The sequence below is a fragment of the Tachysurus fulvidraco genome, chromosome 21 (genome assembly GCF_022655615.1).
Source record: "Tachysurus fulvidraco isolate hzauxx_2018 chromosome 21, HZAU_PFXX_2.0, whole genome shotgun sequence".
Classification (NCBI taxonomy): domain Eukaryota; kingdom Metazoa; phylum Chordata; class Actinopteri; order Siluriformes; family Bagridae; genus Tachysurus; species Tachysurus fulvidraco.
The window spans coordinates 9,870,748-9,890,747 of NC_062538.1; the positions used below are offsets into that span (position 1 = coordinate 9,870,748).

A 20,000-nucleotide genomic window follows, 5' to 3' on the forward strand; every position below is an offset into this window, starting at 1 on the left:
CAGTTTTCAGATCAATAATAAAAACAGCTACTTGAAGCAAACTTGCATTTAATATGACATGTTTATGACTTTCTGTGAGAATTTATAATTAATTACAGGAGGAGTATAACGCACTATGTCATCTTCAACAGCTCGTTGGTTTCAGGTTTCCAAATACCTCGAACCAGCTGCTCAAAATTACTCATCAGGCCTCCACCTGCACCTATGGGAAGAGAAAGTGAGTGTAGGAAAGAGAAGAGTGAGTGAGTGAGTGTGTGTGTGTGTGTGAGAGACAGAGAGTGAGTGAGTATGTGTGTGAGTGTGTGTGTGTGAGAGAGAGAGAGTGAGTGAGTGAGTGTGTGTGTGTGTGAGAGAGAGAGAGAGAGAGAGTGAGTGAGTGAGTATGTGTGTGAGTGTGTGTGTGTGTGTGTGTGTGTGTGAGAGAGAGAGAGAGAGAGAGAGAGAGAGAGAGAGTGAGTGAGTGAATGTGAGATCAAATTGACCAAATTAAATACATTTTATACAGCATTAGTTCTACAGCTTACTTACATTACTTATTTGTAAATATTTGTAAAAAATGTACGTAACAGTGTAAAAACCATATCCATTTTCTCTCCTTCTTTAAAATTATTATTGCTGTCTACAGGTTTTATATTTCTAAAGATTCTGCCTATAAATCATGTATATGACATGACATGAATGTCAGAGGACATACAAGCAGGGTTACTCTTTTTTTTTCTTCTGCGTTTGATTCAGATGTGTAAACAGCTCCCATCTGTGCAATTTTGTCTAATGAGTGTCACCTCAGCCTTCCAGTATTATTTCCACTGAGACATGTAATGACTTTAATAAAAGCTGCTGAGCCAAAAAAAAATCAAGGTTAAAAAGTGGAATAAAGATTAAAAAAAATTATGTTTTTTCACCTCAAAATAATAATTCATCAGAATGTCTGAAATATTTCGCTAACCCCTGCTTTATACAGACACCATAGACTTCATGTGTGAATAATTACAAACTTAATAATAACATGATCATGTAGCATATAGTAAAAATGACTTTTTTCAGACAGTCTGTGTTCTTTAATATGGTCTGTCTGTCCTGTCTGTCTTACCTTTAGCCCAGCCCACTGCGATCATTACAAACAGGCTGTCCTTGTACTTCTTGCTCGCCTGTGTAACTCCGCCCAAAACCTTCCACGTACGTGTCACTTCCTTCATAGCTGTGAGGACCAATCGTATGGGCAGGAAGGAGGCACTGGAGTACACCACATCCTGAGGACAGTAAAACACCAAGTACCTGAAGAGAGAAAAAATGTTAGGACATGAGAAATTGAAAGAGCTTTCATTCACTGTAGATAGCTGTAAATATTACATTGTGTTTAAGTTCTTGATGCATTTGATATAAGAATACACCTGGAAAGTTATGGTCTACCTTTACATGCCTAGCAAATTCTTAGGGGATTCTTCAGACCCATACTATGGTGCATGTGGGCCAACGTTTCCTCATTTCCCTCTCTCTGAGAGCAGGTTAATATGCTGCAAAACGTAGTAGTTTGTAAAAGCTATAGCAGAACACCAATAAATATCTGCAATAAATATCTTCACCTAATAATTAAGAAGCTGGACTCGTAGTGTAAGATGTCACTGCCCCAGTGTCCAGGTACCTCAGTGGTGTAATAAGCTTTTATTGTTCACACATTGTGTCTCTGTTCCTTCTGTAAAGCTTTAAAGAACTTCAGACTGTAAAACATCTCACTTTCTCTGCACTGATCTTGCATTAGTTTCTATTTTACATTTATTGCATTATTATTTATGCACTTCACCACTTACACCTTTATAACCTAGCATTAGTCTTTTAGGGTCTGAATCCCTATTATCACTCAATCCAGTATGTGTTTGTGTTATCGTCTACTAAATGATTTATTGTAGTCTGCTATATTGCTCAGACACAAGGCTAGCGAGATTATGGACACTTTCCACAAGCAAATAATTGAATAATATTTAATTAATTCATTTTCATATTTGTGTGCAGTGAATTAGCATCCTGTGTGATTTCAGACAGTGAGAGAAACAAGGGGTTTTCTATTCAAAAGCATACACATGCACACACACGTGCACACGGCAGCATGGCTAATTGCTTAATTGGTCATCTCTGTCTCAGAGCCCAGAAAGTGGTCAATTAATTGTCCATTAGGGTAATTTGTGCTTCATTATCATAGACGCTCATGCAAAATGAGAGAGAGTGTGTGTGTTCTTTTTTTCTTTATAAAAGCAGAGAAATTCTCTGCACCTCTACTGACATAATAAAAAAAGCATTTTAATAGTCTAATGACACAGCCATTTTTCTTTCTAGCCAAAAAAAAAAAAAAAAGATTTCAGTCTTCAAATTTGACAAATGACAAGTTGAATACCTGCTATTTCACTACTATGAAAGGCCTACAATGAATAAGAAATAATAATAGGTTTGACTTTGACATGTGTAAAAGCTTGTTTCTAATTTTTAGATTTTATCTTTGATTATATGCTAATGATTCACTTTGCTAATTATTCTCTTAATAATTCTCTAGAAAAGCCCTTTTGTAGTACCTGCTTTTGAGTAAAGGTGACATTGGCAAAAGTGGCAATGAAAAAAGGGGAAAGAGTTTTACAGACAATACTGCTGCTGGAAATAATATTCACGCATTTATAAAAACAATGTCTTATTAAATACTTTATAAAGAGGAAGTCTTATAGAGATTTTATTGTTTGAAGGGTATGTAATGCTCTCTCAACCCACCAGGGGGCAGCACAATCCCATAAAGAACAATAAAGCTTTCCCTCTGACTTCTCTGCTTTTATTTTATTACTCAAAGTTTCAAATTCAAATTCAAAGACACACACACAGACACACACGTACACATCAACACAAACACACATACACAAACACGCAGACACAAAGACACACATATAGACAAACACATAGACAAACACTCATATCGGCACACACGGAACAGCACACTCCCATAGACACACGCATAGACACACTCGCATAGACGCGCATAGACGCACACGCATAGACACAAACACACACATTGGCACACACACAAGCTGGACCTTGGATTACAGATCACCTTTGTTTAGAGGGAAAGCAAACACACTCCCCTCATCCACATTTTCGCACGTTACTTTATTTTTAGAGAAACATGTTATCCAAGACTATCCAAGATGCTTTTTCTGACAGGTTAGGGTTAGGATACATGTTATATTTATTCAGTAAAAAAACAAAACAAGCTGAATTATTAACTTCAAGTGAGAGCACAAAAGAGAGGCTGATGAGAGAATGACATAGTTGCTTGTAGCTCCTATTATATAGCCGATAACACGATTGAACTTTCACCAGTGTTCCACAACATCAAAATGAACTGTAACAACTATTTGTACCTGAAAAAAATTGTGGTATAAGAGAAATAAAAAACTTGGGTATGTATTCCTATAATCAGATTCAGGGTGATAAGCCATTTTGTCATTGTCTCAACCCATGTTTTGCCAGTCAGTGTGTGTAACTTATCTATAAAAGTATGCGTGTGTATTTTATTCCTTACTTAAACATGTTATGGAACTGGTGTACTGACCACATTAAAGATGCGAGCAGGATGTTGGTGCTGTTGGCCAGCGGTTCGATCGGAGCTTCAGCCATGATGACTCCTGAGAGCACAGCTCCTCCAAAACAGTACAGCATCGCACTGAACCAACACGCAAAAGGACTGCGGCGGGACACTTCTAATGCTCCTGTAAACAAACAACAAATAATAAACAACATCAGACTGAAACACCATGTAAACTGACTGTGCTGGGACACCATTTCCACATGGACAAAGATCAGAAAGGAATCTTTCCAAAAAATCTTTTGCTTGAACACAGCAAGAAAAACAGAGTTCATTTGTATCAGATGTTTCTCACCGAAAGCTGCTTTATGAAATCCTTTTTTTTCCTGCATAATATTAAAAAAAATATTTGTGGAGGAATACTCACTCACTCATTTTCTCCCGCTTATCCGAACTACCTCGGGTCACGGGGAGCCTGTGCCAATCTCAGGCATCATCGGGCATCAAGGCAGGATACACCCTGGACGGAGTGCCAACCCATCACAGGGCACACACACACTCTCATTCACTCACGCAATCACACACTAGGGACGATTTTCCAGAAACACCAATCAACCTACCATGCTTGTCTTTGGACCGGGGAGGAAACTGGAGTACCCGGAGGAAACCCCCGAGGCACCGGGAGAACATGCAAACTCCACACACACACACAAGGCGGAGGCGGGAATCGAACCCCGACCCTGGAGGTGTGAGGCGAACGTTTCTGTAATTATTTTATATTATATATATATATATATATATATATATATATATATATATATATATATATATATATATATATATATATATACAAGATATATTTTTTTTTTTTTTTTTAAATTATACATATTGTGAATCAGAATATTCGGCTTTCCTCAACAACACTTTGTTCCACGTCACGTATTAGACATCCTAACTTTTATTTCTTTTGAGACACACTTTCTTTTGAGTATTGTTAGTAAGCTTCATTATCCTCATAGCTCCAGTACAAGACAAACTTCAGTCACCAAACAGTTCTCAGGCGATCGTCTATAATTGTAGGTAAAGACTTTTTTTATGGGGGATTCTTCTGTACACTTCTGTACACATCTGACACTTCTGTACAGATTCAACACTGTTCCAACTTCTCCAACACATATCCAAACCTACTTTAAAACTACATGTCACTGGACTACATCGTTACATCATTCCCATAAAACACCATTCAGCACTGTTCTAGCTTCTCTGTATTTGGATATAATGACTCTTATTCTGGTTCACTGGAGTCCAAAAGCCTTCGAAATGGCTTTGTAACCCTTTCCAGATTGATATCTTAATAACTTTGTTTCTCATTTGTTTCGATCACAACATAGTGTACTGCTTGTTGAGATCTTTTTTTCCTACTTCACATTGTTGGAAAGTTTCTGTTTAAGAGATGTTTGAATACAAGTTACAGTGACGGACAGAAGCCTGTGTGTGTCTTGTCTAAGTGGTTTATCAAGTAACTAAGAAGGCAATTACTTTTCATACACAAGGCCGATTGGCCAGTTTACTCAATGTTTTTATTTGTTGTCTTATGATGGTTCACATACTTTTTCAAATGAAGGTATTATCAGAAAAGTATGTAATGTTTAACGCTTGTTAAAAAATGTAAAAACTATAATATTTTTTATAAAATTGGGTTTAATTTTTAATGAAAAATTTTATTCGGCTAATTTTAGAAGACAAGACAACACCAGACAAGAAAAGACGAGATAAGACAAGAAAAGACGAGATAAGATAAGACAAGACATTCCTTTATTCGTCACACAGTGGGAAAATTTCTATGTTACAGAAGCAAAGAAAATAATGTGCGAATATAAAGTAAAACATAGTACAAATATATACAGTAGTGTATAAATACAAAAGAAAGAAAGCAAACAATACGGTAGTTATGCTTTCAAGCAAATTGCACTAGTTAATATTGAAGCTCATGAAGCTCATATTTCAGAATAAATATGTTCAGACCCTGCGATCGTGATCCATGTTCAGACTCTATATTCATGTGTTCAGACCCTACCATATACCATGTTCAGGCTCTGTGTTCAGACTCTACAGTATATACACAAACACATCAGTGAAACAGTATTAAGAGACTAAAGAAGCACAAATGCAGCTGCTACTCATCTAAACACTCACTTTAAGGTTTAGTCAAAGAAACACCACACCTTGCAACATCACTCATCGTAATTATAGTATAAATACACACATGTACACACATCCATGGCACACACACAGACGCACACATGCAGGTACACACACGAGCTGGTGAAGCCGATCGGACAAGTCTCTCACGTGATTTGGTTCAGGTTCGGTGTAATAAAAGTGATCCTAGGTTTAAGGTCAGTTGATTGCACAGAGCTATGTTTTGTGAAATATCGCTCCAAACTTTTCTTTTATTTCATTACAACTGTATACTCAGAAATCCTTATTATAAAAGTGAAATATTATTGAAGCTAAAGAAAAAATAAAGAGTTTTGTGTATTGAACTGAGAAATACAGAAGCCACTTTACACTCATTAGATCTGCAGAGATTCACTCATACTAAATAAGTGCTTGGTGTAAAACTAAACAGGTTAGAATGTGGTTTTATCACCCTCTGTATTACAATCGGAGCAAGCACAGGTGGAGAAACGTTGCTGCTGTGGCCGTGACCCTCTCTAGAACAATCTTATTGTATTGTAGGTCTGTTGTTACAAACTTATTTTTAGATCAGTATGAGCACTGGCATCTCCCCATCTCTGTTTACACGTCTCTTTCTCTCTGCTCCCTTGCTTCTCTCTCTCTCACCCGAAAAGAAACCCTCAACACTACGCAATAACATATGAAAATACTGTATGAAAAGTCCCACTTTGCAAACTGGGATTGTGGTTTTAGTGTCCTACAAATACACAAAATTACAGATAAACATACATCGTAACATTGCTTACTTTTACAACACAACAACACTTAAAAACGTAACATCGCTTACTTTTACAACACATTAAACCATAATATACTGTAAATTTGTAGAGCAGTAAACTAATGAGACTATGCTAAAATTTCATGTTAAACATTTACATGATTATGTCATGCATTAAAACGATCAGTATTCAGTTTAAACTTTAAATCTTTTTTTTGTAAAAACTATTTTATTATGCTGACTCAGTGAAATAAAAGTGTTATATTTGAATCTATTTGTTGAGTTGATGTTGTAATAGGCGTGAATATAACATTTTTGTCTGTTGTGTAATTATAGTAATAAATCTTCCAGAGTTCATTCTGTTTAAAAAAAAAATCTAGCTTTAAAAAACGAGCACTAAAAACTCATCTCCATCTCTCTCTCTGTCCCCTGAGGAAACATTCCGTCCTGTTCTCTCTAAAAATCCTGACTATATTTGGTCTTAAACTGCAGCTCATGCTTTTAATGGAAAAGTGACTAAGCTTGTTTCCATTAACTGTGTCTAAATTAACCAACTTTGTTGAACACACGCATGTGCACACACACACACACAAACACACACGCACGCACACACACAAACACACATTACACACACCACACACAATTAGTAATGTGTTTATAGAAATAATAGACTCTCTTGCCATCAAGAGAACATCTGAAACATTATACTGTACATAACCTAACCTACTAACTATTATACATCATTAGATATTACTACAGTCTGTCTGTTCCTCCAGAATTTCATGATCTGGCAAATTTTTCCAAATTTCTTTACTAGATTTGGGCAAAGACTCCTTGTGTGACCTCTACGAGTCACGTGTGTAAAACATGAATACGAGTACAATTACATGGTCTTCAATGGTAGGAGTTTAACAAAAGAAGCCTGTGCTTGCTATTTCGTCAATTAAAGTTTTCAAACACACACAAGCACTCGTGCACACACACATGCAAACACACACAAATGTTGCATTGCAATTGTTGAAAAACAAAAGCCACTGCAAAATGAAGCATCTCTTGCCGCAACAATCACAAAAAAAAAAAACTTCCTCAAAACTCTATCCAGCTACATAGACTCTTAAAAACTGTTTTTGTGTCTGGAATTACAGACAGACGTACTGTATATGGTTACTCACTATAAATTTATAGCTAATCGAACTTTTGTACTAAAAGAAATATCACACTCGTAGTCATGCTGCTGTGTGTGATATCAGCACGGCTCCTGCAGTCTCTTGTGATTAATCACAGTCCTAGTCATATTCAGCACAACAACATGAGTGTAGAGAAAGTGTTCATTCTGAACTGTGAATGTGTTCTGCTGAACACACACACACACACACACACACACACACACACACACACACACACACCTGCACACAGATTTTACAATCCAAATTTCTTGGAAATGTTGGTCAAACAAGAACACAGCTGGAGGATGTGTGTAAGGGTGTGTGATTATTTGTATTTGTCTGGCAAATCATCTCTAACCCAAACCTTAAGAATGGAGTGCATTATTAAAAAAACATTTATTTCATACGTATCATTAAACGCTTCCTAAATGACAGTGGGTATGAAATAATGTCTCTGTGTGTGCTTTTCTGTTAAAGGCTCTGCTGTTATCATGGAGTCCCTCTGTGTATGTTACAGTCAGGATGAGCAGATAATCAACAGTGTCATGTTTTGGTCTGAGATAAATACCACTGCCTTCTAAAGCAGCGCTCACAGTACAGAAATGTTTTGTTGAAATTTTTTAAATGCCTTTAGTTATAGGTTGTCTATATATCAGAGCCAGAGTTTTTTATTTTTCAAGATTCTGCCAATGGTGTACATTACTGGTGCAAACATTACTGAGGTTTGGAGTCATTTATCAGTATAAGAAGATAAAAACTACTAGAACTCAGAAAATTTAGGAATATGTCATTTCCATTACTACAACAAGATGAACTGAACCATCAGGTGTGCTTTACAGAGCCTACGTTTAAAATCATTGTTCTATTGGGTTCTATTTAGTGTTTTAGTTATTTTAATTATTATATTGTTCACCAGAGAAGATCTTTGTAAATGTTTGCAGAGAGAAAATGAGAGAGAGAGAGAGAGAGAGAGAGAGAGAGAGAGAGAGAGAGAGAGAGAGAGAGAGAGAGAGAGATCATAAAAAAAGGAAGTGTGTGCATTTAACACTTTGTAGTTCTGGTGCAAAACTGTTAGTTTTAACAGTTGTTCTGTAACTGAAGTTTACTAAGATGTAATTATGGGGACTAGTATTAAGTGGACTTTTTATACATTTGATCATATTTGCAAACAAATCTATTTATGCATTCATTAAATTATTTCACACCTGAATTGATTACCTTACCTGGTTGCAGAAGGTCATGGGTTCGAATCCCAGGTCCACCAAGCCACCATTGCTGGGCCCCTGTACAAGGCCCCTGTCCTGGGATTCGAACCAATGACCTTCTGGTCAGTAATCCAACCACTGAGCTACTACATCCCTACAAATGAATGTAAACTGGGAGATACAAAAATATGGATCTATTTTTGTTTCTTTCATAATCCCATTTAAACCTACACGTTGTCTCGATCGATTCGCTGTTGTTCTGTAAACATGTGAAATAAAGTCGGGTGTAAAGTCCAAACTCGGGTTTCAACACAAACTTAATCTCATCAACACAAAAGTCAGAGCTCAGGGTCAGGATTTAATGCTGAGATTCATGTGTACATTAAGAAAAATTTGGAATGAATCAGTGACATTTTATTACCTGGTTGTTCCCGTAAACACATCACTGACACGATGTAATGAGCAGCTTCAAAATACGGAAACATGTTGAGTTTGGACAAAGCTACAGCGAGCTCGTTTACATTCAGCAACCCGAACAAATCCATTCCGTTCCTTTCCTTCTTTCTCTCACATTACAATGTTATTCCTTTAACTCCAGGGTTTGTTTCCAGAGCATCAGATGAGAGCTGCCAGTCTGCCAGCTGCAGCAGGTGTGAAGTGCTAACACTGCGGCTAACAGCTGATCTCGATGTGCGGGGCCAACGGCTCGAATAGCGTCAAAGAATTTCCTCCGTACTCTGACGTGGCAGCCACGTTGGCTGGGTACTACAGTACGTCAACGAGTCCGCCATTTTTGAAAGGGCGAATTTAGTTCTGGGTGTGCACTGATGAAACTAGGTGTATGAAATATATATTTTTTCATGTATTATCTTTGCCGTTAAAAATCACGTGTATTCTGCTCATCTTGGGAGATGCACAAGTAACATACAGGTGCTGGTCATATAATTAGAATATCATCAAAAATTTGATTTATTTCAATAATTCCATTCAAAAAGTGAAACGTATATTATATTCATTCATTACACACAGACTGATATATTTCAAATGTTTATTTCTTTTAATTTTGATGATTACTACTGACAAATGACCTACTGACAAAGGAAAATCCCAAATTCAGTATCTCAGAAAATTTGAATATTACTTAAGACCAATACAAAGAAAGGATTTTTAGAAATCTGGGCCACCTGAAAAGTATGAACATGAAAAGTATGAGCACTCAATACTTAGTTGGGGCTCCTTTTGCCTGAATTACTGCAGAAATGCGGTGTGGCATGGAGTCGATCAGTCTGTGGCACTGCTCAGGTGTTATGAGAGCCCAGGTCACTCTGATAGTGGCCTTCAGCTCTTCTGCATTGTTGGGTCTGGCATATCTCATCTTCCTCTTCACAGTACCACATAGATTTTCTATGGGGTTAAGGTCAGGCAAGTGCCAAGTCCTGTTGGAAAATGAAATCTGCATCTCCATAAAGTGTCCTGTATTTGCACTCTATATATTTTAGAATCAGAATCAGAATCAAAAAGAGCTTTATTGCCAGGCATGTTTTCACATGCGAGGAATTTGTTTTAGTGACAGAAGCTCCACAGTGTAACAGAATGGTGTATACAGTGTAGACGAAATTATATGGACACATTTACAGGTGTGAAATGTGCAGTTTAAATATACATATCCAATATAGGCAATAAATTGTATGTACAATTTGCAAGTGTGAGAAATGTGCAACTGAAGTATACAATATATACAATTTGTATGTACAGGTGTGCAAGTATGAAATGTGCAAATTTTAGTTTAGTCTAACAACACGGTAATGGGATTATAGTTACTGTTGGCTGGACAGAAATTATCATAATTCAAAGACATTCCTCAGAAAATGTTTGACACAAACTTATTAACCAAAGTAACTAAACTAATATAAATAATACCTAAAATCTTGAAATATCTAAAATCTTTAGATAAATAATAATGTTTACATGAATACATTGTAAAGTCCAAATGAAAATAAACACAGCAAATAACTCGATTTTGTCTGTCTTCGAAGTGTCTGCACGTCTTACATCCAAGTTTTGTAGAATTTTTTTAATTGATGCTCTAATTTAGGTTTAATTCGGTAAGATCAAAGAGAAAGATTTCCCTCTTCAAGATGGCGGCGCCTTTGACGTGACCAACGTATAATCCCTCCTCCCTTTTTTTTTCAAAGCAGAGATCCTGCTGCAGCGATCCGATTTGGAGCTCAGTAATAGGTGGAGAGAAAAGGGTGTAGCCAATCAGGTGTGTGCATGTGGCGATTCCTCGCATTAATTAGCTGTGGTTCTTTTTTTGGAACTTTATGCTAATTGTCTGTTTTTTTATTGTTCCTTGTTTATTTTGTTTTGAATTGCTCTGCTTTTTTAGCTGTACCTTTTTATACTATTTTTAACTTCTGTTAGAAATCTTGTAATATTATTGTCTAAATAGTTCAACAGTGAAAGACCTGGATGTTTTATTAGACATTTAGGCTAACTTGTGTTTTGAAAATCATATCACCAATATTACAAAAACAGCCTTCTTCCTCCTTAGAAATATTGTCAAGCTAAGAAACATCATATCTTTACCTGATGCTGAAAAGCTAGTTCGTGTATTCATGACCTCTAGACTGGACTATTGTGATGCATCACTAGGTGGTTGTCCTGCATCTTTAATAAATAGGCTACAGTTAGTCCAAAATGCAGCTGCCAGAGTTCTTACCAGGACAAGAAAGTATCACCATATAACCCTAATTTTATCATCTCTACACTGGCTACCTGTTAAGTTTAGAATTGATTACAAACTGCTGCTACTTACATACTAGGCTTTTAATGGTTTAGCTCCCATGTATCTAACTAGTCTTCAAACACGTTACAATACTTCATGCTCTCTGAAATCACAAAACTTTGGAAAAGACTTCCTGATAGTCTTCGGGCTCTTTAATCAGGCATAAACATAATACATCCCATAATCTTGTGCTCTAATACATCTGACCAAATGCACATTATCATTTAGTGCTTGCTAATATTATGAACAGCAGCTATGCTAATTCCTTTCCATTACTTGTCTCTTTTTACCCATCCCGAGGCATCCAGAAATTGTACCAGCTCCGAATGTCTTCCGTGTCATGAAGATTTTGGACCTTTACTGAGATGAGGCCAACCATGTGAGGATCCCGAGGCATCTAGAGATTTACCAGCTCCAGTTGGACTCATGAAGTATTCGGACATACTAAGAGGAGATGCCAACTCCATGTGGTCTTTGTGGACAACAACCTTCTGATCAATACATTTGTCAGACTATATATTTTCACACCTCTGTGTGTCACCCATATGAGGACGAGGTTCCCCTTTGAGTCTGGTTCCTCGCAAGGTTTCTTCCTTTACCACCCAAGGAAGTTTATGCTGCCACAGTTGCCTGAGTCACCTCAGACTTGCTCATTGGAGATAAACACAAACATATTTAAATATATCAAATTTTATCTTGAATTTTGTATTATATTAATATTTATTTAATATTTAATCATTTGTTTTATGCTTATGTTCTGTAAAGATGAGACAATGTCAATTGAGCTATACAAATAAATTTGAATTTGAATTTTAAATTTTGTATTCATAGATGCATCAATTTGTAACATAGCTAAGTGTATTACCTTTTTCTGTTACAGAATTTAAAAGGACAATTAAAACTGTGAACACTGTAAAAAACTAAACCCCAGTTACCTTTGTTCTGTTTCCATCCTTTATTTGTTCTACCAGTTTTTGAAATTGTGCTCTAAAATGAAATTGTTTTATATCTATGTGTGTCATTGATATCCATGGGTCAGAAGAATAAATTAGGTTAAAAGAAATTGCATGAATAAAGTAAAATGAGTGACATTTCATTTTCATATGTGATGCAGATAAACCTGTATAGTGTAGAATATTCTTAAATAGTACTCAAACACACAGTTATTTAAACCTGATTTTATTGTCACTGTTAGTACAATTTGGTAAAATTTCTTTCTTTAAACCATAACCAATATTCATTTTCCACAACCGACACAGTTGCATTAACATCTATACAATAGGGAACTTATTACGAATGCCTTTTAGGAATACAATGGCCAGGAGACAACAGCAACATATTTTGTTGTTAGTACTGTCTGCAAAATTATTTTAACACTACTGCCTTCTGGTAAATTATACTGCAGTATTGGGTCAAACACAAACAGACTCAGAGACAGATTCTCCCCACAGGCTATATCAATGCTGAATAAACACAATCTGCACTAGCACTGTACTGTACAGATGGCACTAAATTACTGCACTCTACTGCACTCTATTTACTCTACAGTTATCAACCAGCATTTGCAGAAGTTTTACATAAAGTGTCTATGGGTATAATATTTTGACATCCATCAGAATGTCTGTGCAGCTAAATTACAGCCCTAATACAGTACAATGAGGCCTAAACAAATGGCTGACTGAGATATTGAGAATTTAATGATGCTGCAGATCAGTTTCATTGACAGGAATAAATGGATTTCTATGGAAAGAAGCCAAAATGATGTCAGATTTTCTGTTCTGCTCACACCATGAAGTGTGAACTGACTTGGGACTTTACCTCACCACTACTCAAACTTGTGACTGATCAGACACAACTAAGGCTTTAAGCTTTATGCTATTAAATTAGCAGTAGTCAGAATGACCCTGACGGACTCTTGATTATGGCCACATCGATCTTACAATAATAATTCTGTTGACCTAAATTATGTTATATTACATTATATTATATATTCCTGATATATAATCCCAATAAGGTTGCAACTCCCTTCTCTGAAAAAGTTACAAGGGTGAATATTTATGCACAGCCCTATATGTATATGGTCAAATATTAATTTGTAAAGTAAGTGTGTGTGTGTGTGTGTGTGTGTGTGTGTGTGTGTGTGTGTGTGTGTGTGTGTGTGTGTGTGTGTGTGTGTGTGTGTGTGTGTGCTGGGGGTCGTTGGCAATGTGTTTTGTATATTTTGGGGTGTGTGTATTTGCATGTTTTAGTGACACATTTAATATTTAAATATTCTTTGACACACTTAATGTTCGACTAACCGTAGATTGGCCTTTATTCTAAAGTGGGTTTAACGCCATTGCATTAAATTAAAATTTATATAAGATTTCTAGTGCCACCATGTGGTGAGTTTAGGAAAAACGACCTTCAATGATAAATTGTTTCAGCCACCAGGTGGCAGCACTATCTGCAACAGTGTCTACTTCAACAATACAAGCACACACACACACACACACACACACACACACACACACACACACACACACACACACACACACACACACACACACACACACACACACACATTTTTTTTTTATTCCTGTTTGTTCAGTTTAATAGTCAGATTTTCAGGCTACACTGAGCTGAGCACTCCTCCCTAATTCCTATTGCACCTGCAATACCTTTATTAGAGCTGATTATTATAGCCCAGGGCTGATTTCTTTTTAATTATTATTATTATGAAGGACCAAACTAAAAATGTAATAAAACACACTTGACTCACTGTTTGAATGGTGATGGACACCTGAAGTGGTGATGGAGCTTCTGCAACCATTTTTCATATATAAATAATATGCAAATGGGAGCAAGCAACAGTCACTGTAAGAGGTGTCAGTGTTGGGTATATCTCTTCAAATTATGGCAAAAACACATTTTCTTCACATGTAGACAGTAACACTGAGGATTCCAGAACTGTGTCATGTGTTGGAGATTTAGTTTCATGGCAAGAAATCTTAGACAAGATTAAAATGAAAAAAAAAAAAAATTGCCATGTGTTGCCAAAAGCACAACTGCCATGCAAAATTCTTGCCAAACACAGAAGCACAATGCTGGCTGTCGCGCAGAACTAATGATTGTGAACAATGTTCCACGGAAGCACACAAAGGAAGAAATTCCTCTAAAACAGTGAACTGAGACCGGCTCACTCTGCTCTGAATTTTACCACAGGCTAGACTGTGTTTCATCCACCTGCTCCACATGCTGACTTTGTGCATAAAGAAAGCTAAATGTAAAATAAAATAGAATAAAGTATAAAATAAGGCATCACAAAGTATCACAGCAAAGCATATTACACATATTTGAGATATAGCATGTGCCATATGTACCAACACGTATGGATCGTTATGAGGTATATCATCGACCTAATGTATTCCCTAAACATTAGCTGTACTATTTACTGGAACACTGTAAAGGCCATCAACAAATAAAGAAACTGGAGCACCACAGTGACATTAGCAAAAAAACAGGACGACTCTTCAAATTTTTATAAAAGGACAAGGAAAAAATGACCAAGGAGTCTGCCAAGAGACCTACAGTAACATTAAAGGAACTGCAGGAACATTTAACAAGTGCACATTACACTCTGTATGTGCTTTAGAGTAGAGGTGGCTAAACAGAAGGCCTATCTCACATAAATGAACTAAAGCTCAATTAAATCACTGAAACCATGTCATAAAATGTGTTATGGACTGTAATCATTTCATAATTATAAAAGGAATGTTTGGCAAATTTGTAATTTTTAATGGGCTTGTAGACATTTTATATACTTTGTTTATACAGCTGTGTTCAAAAATTTGCATACCTTGGGAGAATTTGCAAGATGTGTACCATTTTTGAAGAAAACAAGTGAGAAGGCAAAACAAATTTATTTTATTTCTTACTGGACTCGAGTTAATATGTAAGGCATGACAGAATGGCACAATCAAGCAAAAGAAAAGAAAGAAAAAATGGAAATAATCACAGTCTTTTAGAATAATTGTGCTTGAGGTCCTTAATTTTCTTAGTTGGTATAGCTGCCCACTCAATGCCTCCAGTTCCTTCAATTTTGAGATCTCTCCAAAGTGGCTCAATGGTATTGAGGTCAGGAGACTGCAATGTCCAATTCAGAACTTTCACTTTTTTCTGCTGTAGCCATTGGATGGTCAACCTTGCCTTCTGCTTCGGATAACTGTCATGTTGGAACATCCCAAACAATTTTTCTGGCATTAGTGGGTGAAATCTTTCTTGGTCTACTTGATTGTGGCTTAGAATCAAAAGAATCAACAGACTCTTATTTTCCACCTCTTTATCAGAGTTTGAACAGTATTGACTGGCATTTTCTAGTGTTGATATATCTTTTTATATAACTACCTTATTATGCAGGTCCACTGGCAGTTCTTTTGTCTTCCCTATGGTGCTGTATCTAGCCAAGTCAGTGCATCACCTCATGAGCTGAGAAACTCACTGGCTATTTATGCACAGACACTATTTAAAATTGCAATGAGTCACAGGTGTGGAAACTTCCCTTTAATAGCTATTTAAACCTCTGTGTCTCAACCTGTGTGTTTATAATGTGGCCAAACATTCAAGAATATATAATACTATGTGATAATGTAGGACTTTACATGACCACTATCTTGAAAAAAAAAATTGCATTATCAGTCATATTTTCAAAAAAAAAATGGCAATGTTTGGCAAATACATTACACAATACACGTACAATACACAATACAATACACATATGTGTGTGTGTTTGTGTGTGTGTGTGTGTCTGTGTGTGTGTGTGCGGCTGTATATATGTGTAAGAGAGAGTACATTATGTACATTTTCAATCACCAGTCTCAGTGAAAAAAAATCTTGTAACATTGCTTTTAAATGTAATGCAATTCCTGTTGTGTGTGTGTGTGTGTGTGTGTGTGTGTGTGTGTGTGTGTGTGTGTGTGTGTGTGTGTGTGTGTGTGTGTGTGTGTATGTGTGTGTGTGTGTGTGTGTGTGTGTGTGTGTGAGAGAGAGAGAGAGAGAGAGAGAGAGAGAGAGAGAGAGAGAGAGAGAGAGAGAGAGAGAGAGAGAGAGAGAGAGAGAGTAAATGAATGGAAGGAAAGCCATTCAGTCAGGGACGGAGCTGAATGAAATGTTAATGTGGAAGAAAGTCTAAAATGGAATAAAGTGAGTAAATGACACGTTTAGGGCTGAGAACAATGGAAGGAAGAGAGTGAGCAAGAGAGGGAAAGAGTGTGTATGTGTTATCACAGCACTTTGCAAACGGATACAGTTTGTTATTTATAAAACAATTCATTTTAATCTATTTATAGTTACAATTAATCTTGTGAAAGGTACATGATTTAAGGAGCTATGTTCTCTTTCATTACAGCCTCTCTCTCTCTTTTTTCACGCTCTTAGATTTAATAAGGGAAAAATGCAGCTTAATGCTGCATAATGATTAATCTACAAGAGATCCATCACTTTAATAGGAAGTGTGGCATTGACTCAGCAGAAAGGACAGATTCAATTTCAGAAACAACTGTGAGAGGGAATTACGATATGACCTTGAGATCACAGTCCACATGTGTTATCTGATCTTCAGACAGATCCTCAGGGGGTCAGAAGTCAATCAATTTGCGAGGGGGGATTTTACCACAGAGTAATGTTCCCTTCTTCCTGCTTCATCTGTTTCCTTTGTACAGTAGGTGGCCCTACATTTGTAAATCTTACACTTATTTTTATAAAGTTTCTTCACCTGAGCCTTGGAACCATTGTGGAATTATGTCTACTTTATTGCAGAGAAACTGATTTATTTGTTACTTTTATTGCTTCTATATCACACAGCTGTTACTTAATAATGATAGGGTTTTGTGTATAAGATGACATTATTGATGGACGTTTAATGTTCCTACACCTGCAGCTGTAATGATGTCAGCCATTTTTAAAAGAACCCAGATTTTAGTCTGATAACAGTGGCTTTTTGTTTGACTCTTTAGTGATAGTGTTGATGAATGTCATCACCGTAGCAACAGCAGAAATCCTGTACTGACAACACACCGTTTGCAATTTCAGCATATCATGGACTATTTAGGTAACTTTAAAGGTTTAAAGGTGTTGGATTACTGTAGAATACTGTACATCAGCCCTTATTCACCAAAGGAAATGTTCCGATTAAGGTTTCAGGAGTTGTTATTGTTTTAATTTTATTCATGTTTTTATCATTTACTTATTTAAAAACTAATAAAACATCCATATCAGAACTGAATTGTTCCAATCTGCACAAATTATTCATATGCTCAGGTTCCCAAAGGATCAACTGCTTCCAGTCACTGTAACCTGATTCTCTACACTCATTGTTTAGGTGTGCTCTATTAAACTTACCTCTGAAGCAGGACAACAGGGAAACTCTGTGTGAGCCTCCGTGTTTCTTTTGTCAGAAAAAAATCTAGCAAGCTAACTGTTAGGAACGATGTTTATTTAATTCCTCATAACAACATCTTGAGTCGGTCATATAGACATAATAATAACAGTATAAATAACAAAATAGCTATATAACAGTCTAATGTTTCTGTTTATTGAATCATTTTAAAACAAATACTAGTCTGTACATCATAACTCATTTATAACATTAAAGAACTGCTAGTTTGTTCATTGTTACTACTGGAAGCCACCATGTTGATAAGTCATTACTAAATGAACTCTGGTTTATTTTTTTCTGGTTTATTTATTTATTTATTTTTTCCCAGTAGTAAATTCAAGTTGTGGGAGTTATTTTTCAATAGTTATAGTCACAATGAAATCTTTTTTATCTGTGATTTTTTTTTCTGTAGGTTGATATATTTCTTCTGACAGGAAAACAAAATGGTATTGAAGAGCTGAACTAATTTAGCATTTGCGATACACCACACTAAAAAGTAAACAAACCAGAAGTATTGATTAACAAGAGACTTTTACATAGCCTTACTGATGTAGAACTCCTAACTGTGTATAAAGTACATTTCACTGTTAAACACTCCAAAGTGGTAATAACACACAGAGAAAACACAGCAAGCTAACAAGCAAATGGATATAGTTTATGGCTCTAGAGATTATTTAACAGGACTATAACAAAATGATTTAAAAAATACAATTAAGATAGTTATAAAGTATAGCCCTAGTTATGAATTGTCACAATATTTTATCATTAGCACAGAAAAGATGACTATAAGTTTAAGTCATTATTATATAGAAATCGAAGGTGGCTGACCTGAGCATGTGGAACAGCATTATCGAGTGTGGTTAGGAACAGATGAGTAGTTTACGAGCACACAAAGCTATTCGGGAGCTCAATGTAACGAGCATGCAGAGATGTTTACACACACGAACACCAGTGCCTTCTGTTCTATGCTCTAAGCAATGACACACACTCACACCTTGCTAATGATCGCTCACTGCTCATACCCTGCTTGTTCTTCAAGTAGAATTTTTTTTTCAGGTACACAATATATGGACATATGGACAATATGGCAATGGTATGTCTTGTGTGCTGTAGCATTACAACTTCACTTTACTTAATGTAAGGGGACAAAACTTTTTCCAGCATGACAAAGTCCCTGTGCAAAAGGCACGTTCCATGAAGACATGACTTGTCAGAGTTGTTGTGAAGTGAAGAATCTAGGTGTCCTGCACCTTGACCTTAACCCCACATTTGCGATGAACTGGAATGCTGACTATGTACCAGGCCTCTTCACCCAACACCTGACCTCACTAATGCTCTTCTGGTTGAATGAACACAAATCCCCACAGCCTAGCTTCAACATCTGTTGGAAAGCCTTCTCAGAAGAGTGGTGGTTGTTATAAATCATTAATTGGATGTTCAAAAAGCATATCCAGGAGTGTCCCCCTACATTTGGCCAAACAGAGTAGTGTCTTGTTAGTATTCATAAAATTAAGAGACAGGTAAAAAAAAAATGCCCTGAATCATCAAATTTGATTTCAGAAGATCTTCAAATTTTATTTGCTTGGAGAGTAGTTGTACGAAGAAAGACTGTTTTGTAGAGTATGTTGAACTATTAATGGTTTCTCTAGAAGGACAGCAAGAAGTTCCTGATTTTTTTTAAAGTGTATACATTTGCAGACACACTGAGTACCACAGTCAGTTCATTCAGTCGGTTCATTTTTTTTATTGAATGACATTGTTTGTGCACTTGGCAATTTTTGATGCTGGATAATTTCAGCACAAGAATAATAAATGCTATGTTTTAAATTATCATTTTTGTAGTACATGTATATTTGCTGTTCCCTGTGTTATAGTTACTGCTCACCATTCACATAGTGTTTTCTC

At 36.3% G+C, this 20,000-nt stretch overlaps 1 protein-coding gene across 1 annotated transcript in view; it reads right to left on the reverse strand.

Annotated features, from left to right (window-relative positions):
• tmem38b (transmembrane protein 38B) overlaps positions 1–9,607 on the reverse strand; it is a 12,091-nt gene extending 2,484 nt beyond the window's left edge. Inside the window, exons 1-4 of the mRNA XM_027140022.2 lie at positions 9,314–9,607; positions 3,590–3,746; positions 1,091–1,275; positions 115–202 (exon numbers count right to left, since the gene is read on the reverse strand). Of these exons, the coding sequence (XP_026995823.1) occupies positions 115–202; positions 1,091–1,275; positions 3,590–3,746; positions 9,314–9,437 (554 nt within the window). The 5' untranslated portion in view covers positions 9,438–9,607. The remainder of the gene's footprint in view (positions 1–114; positions 203–1,090; positions 1,276–3,589; positions 3,747–9,313) is intronic.
• Between the last annotated feature and the right edge of the window lie 10,393 nt (positions 9,608–20,000).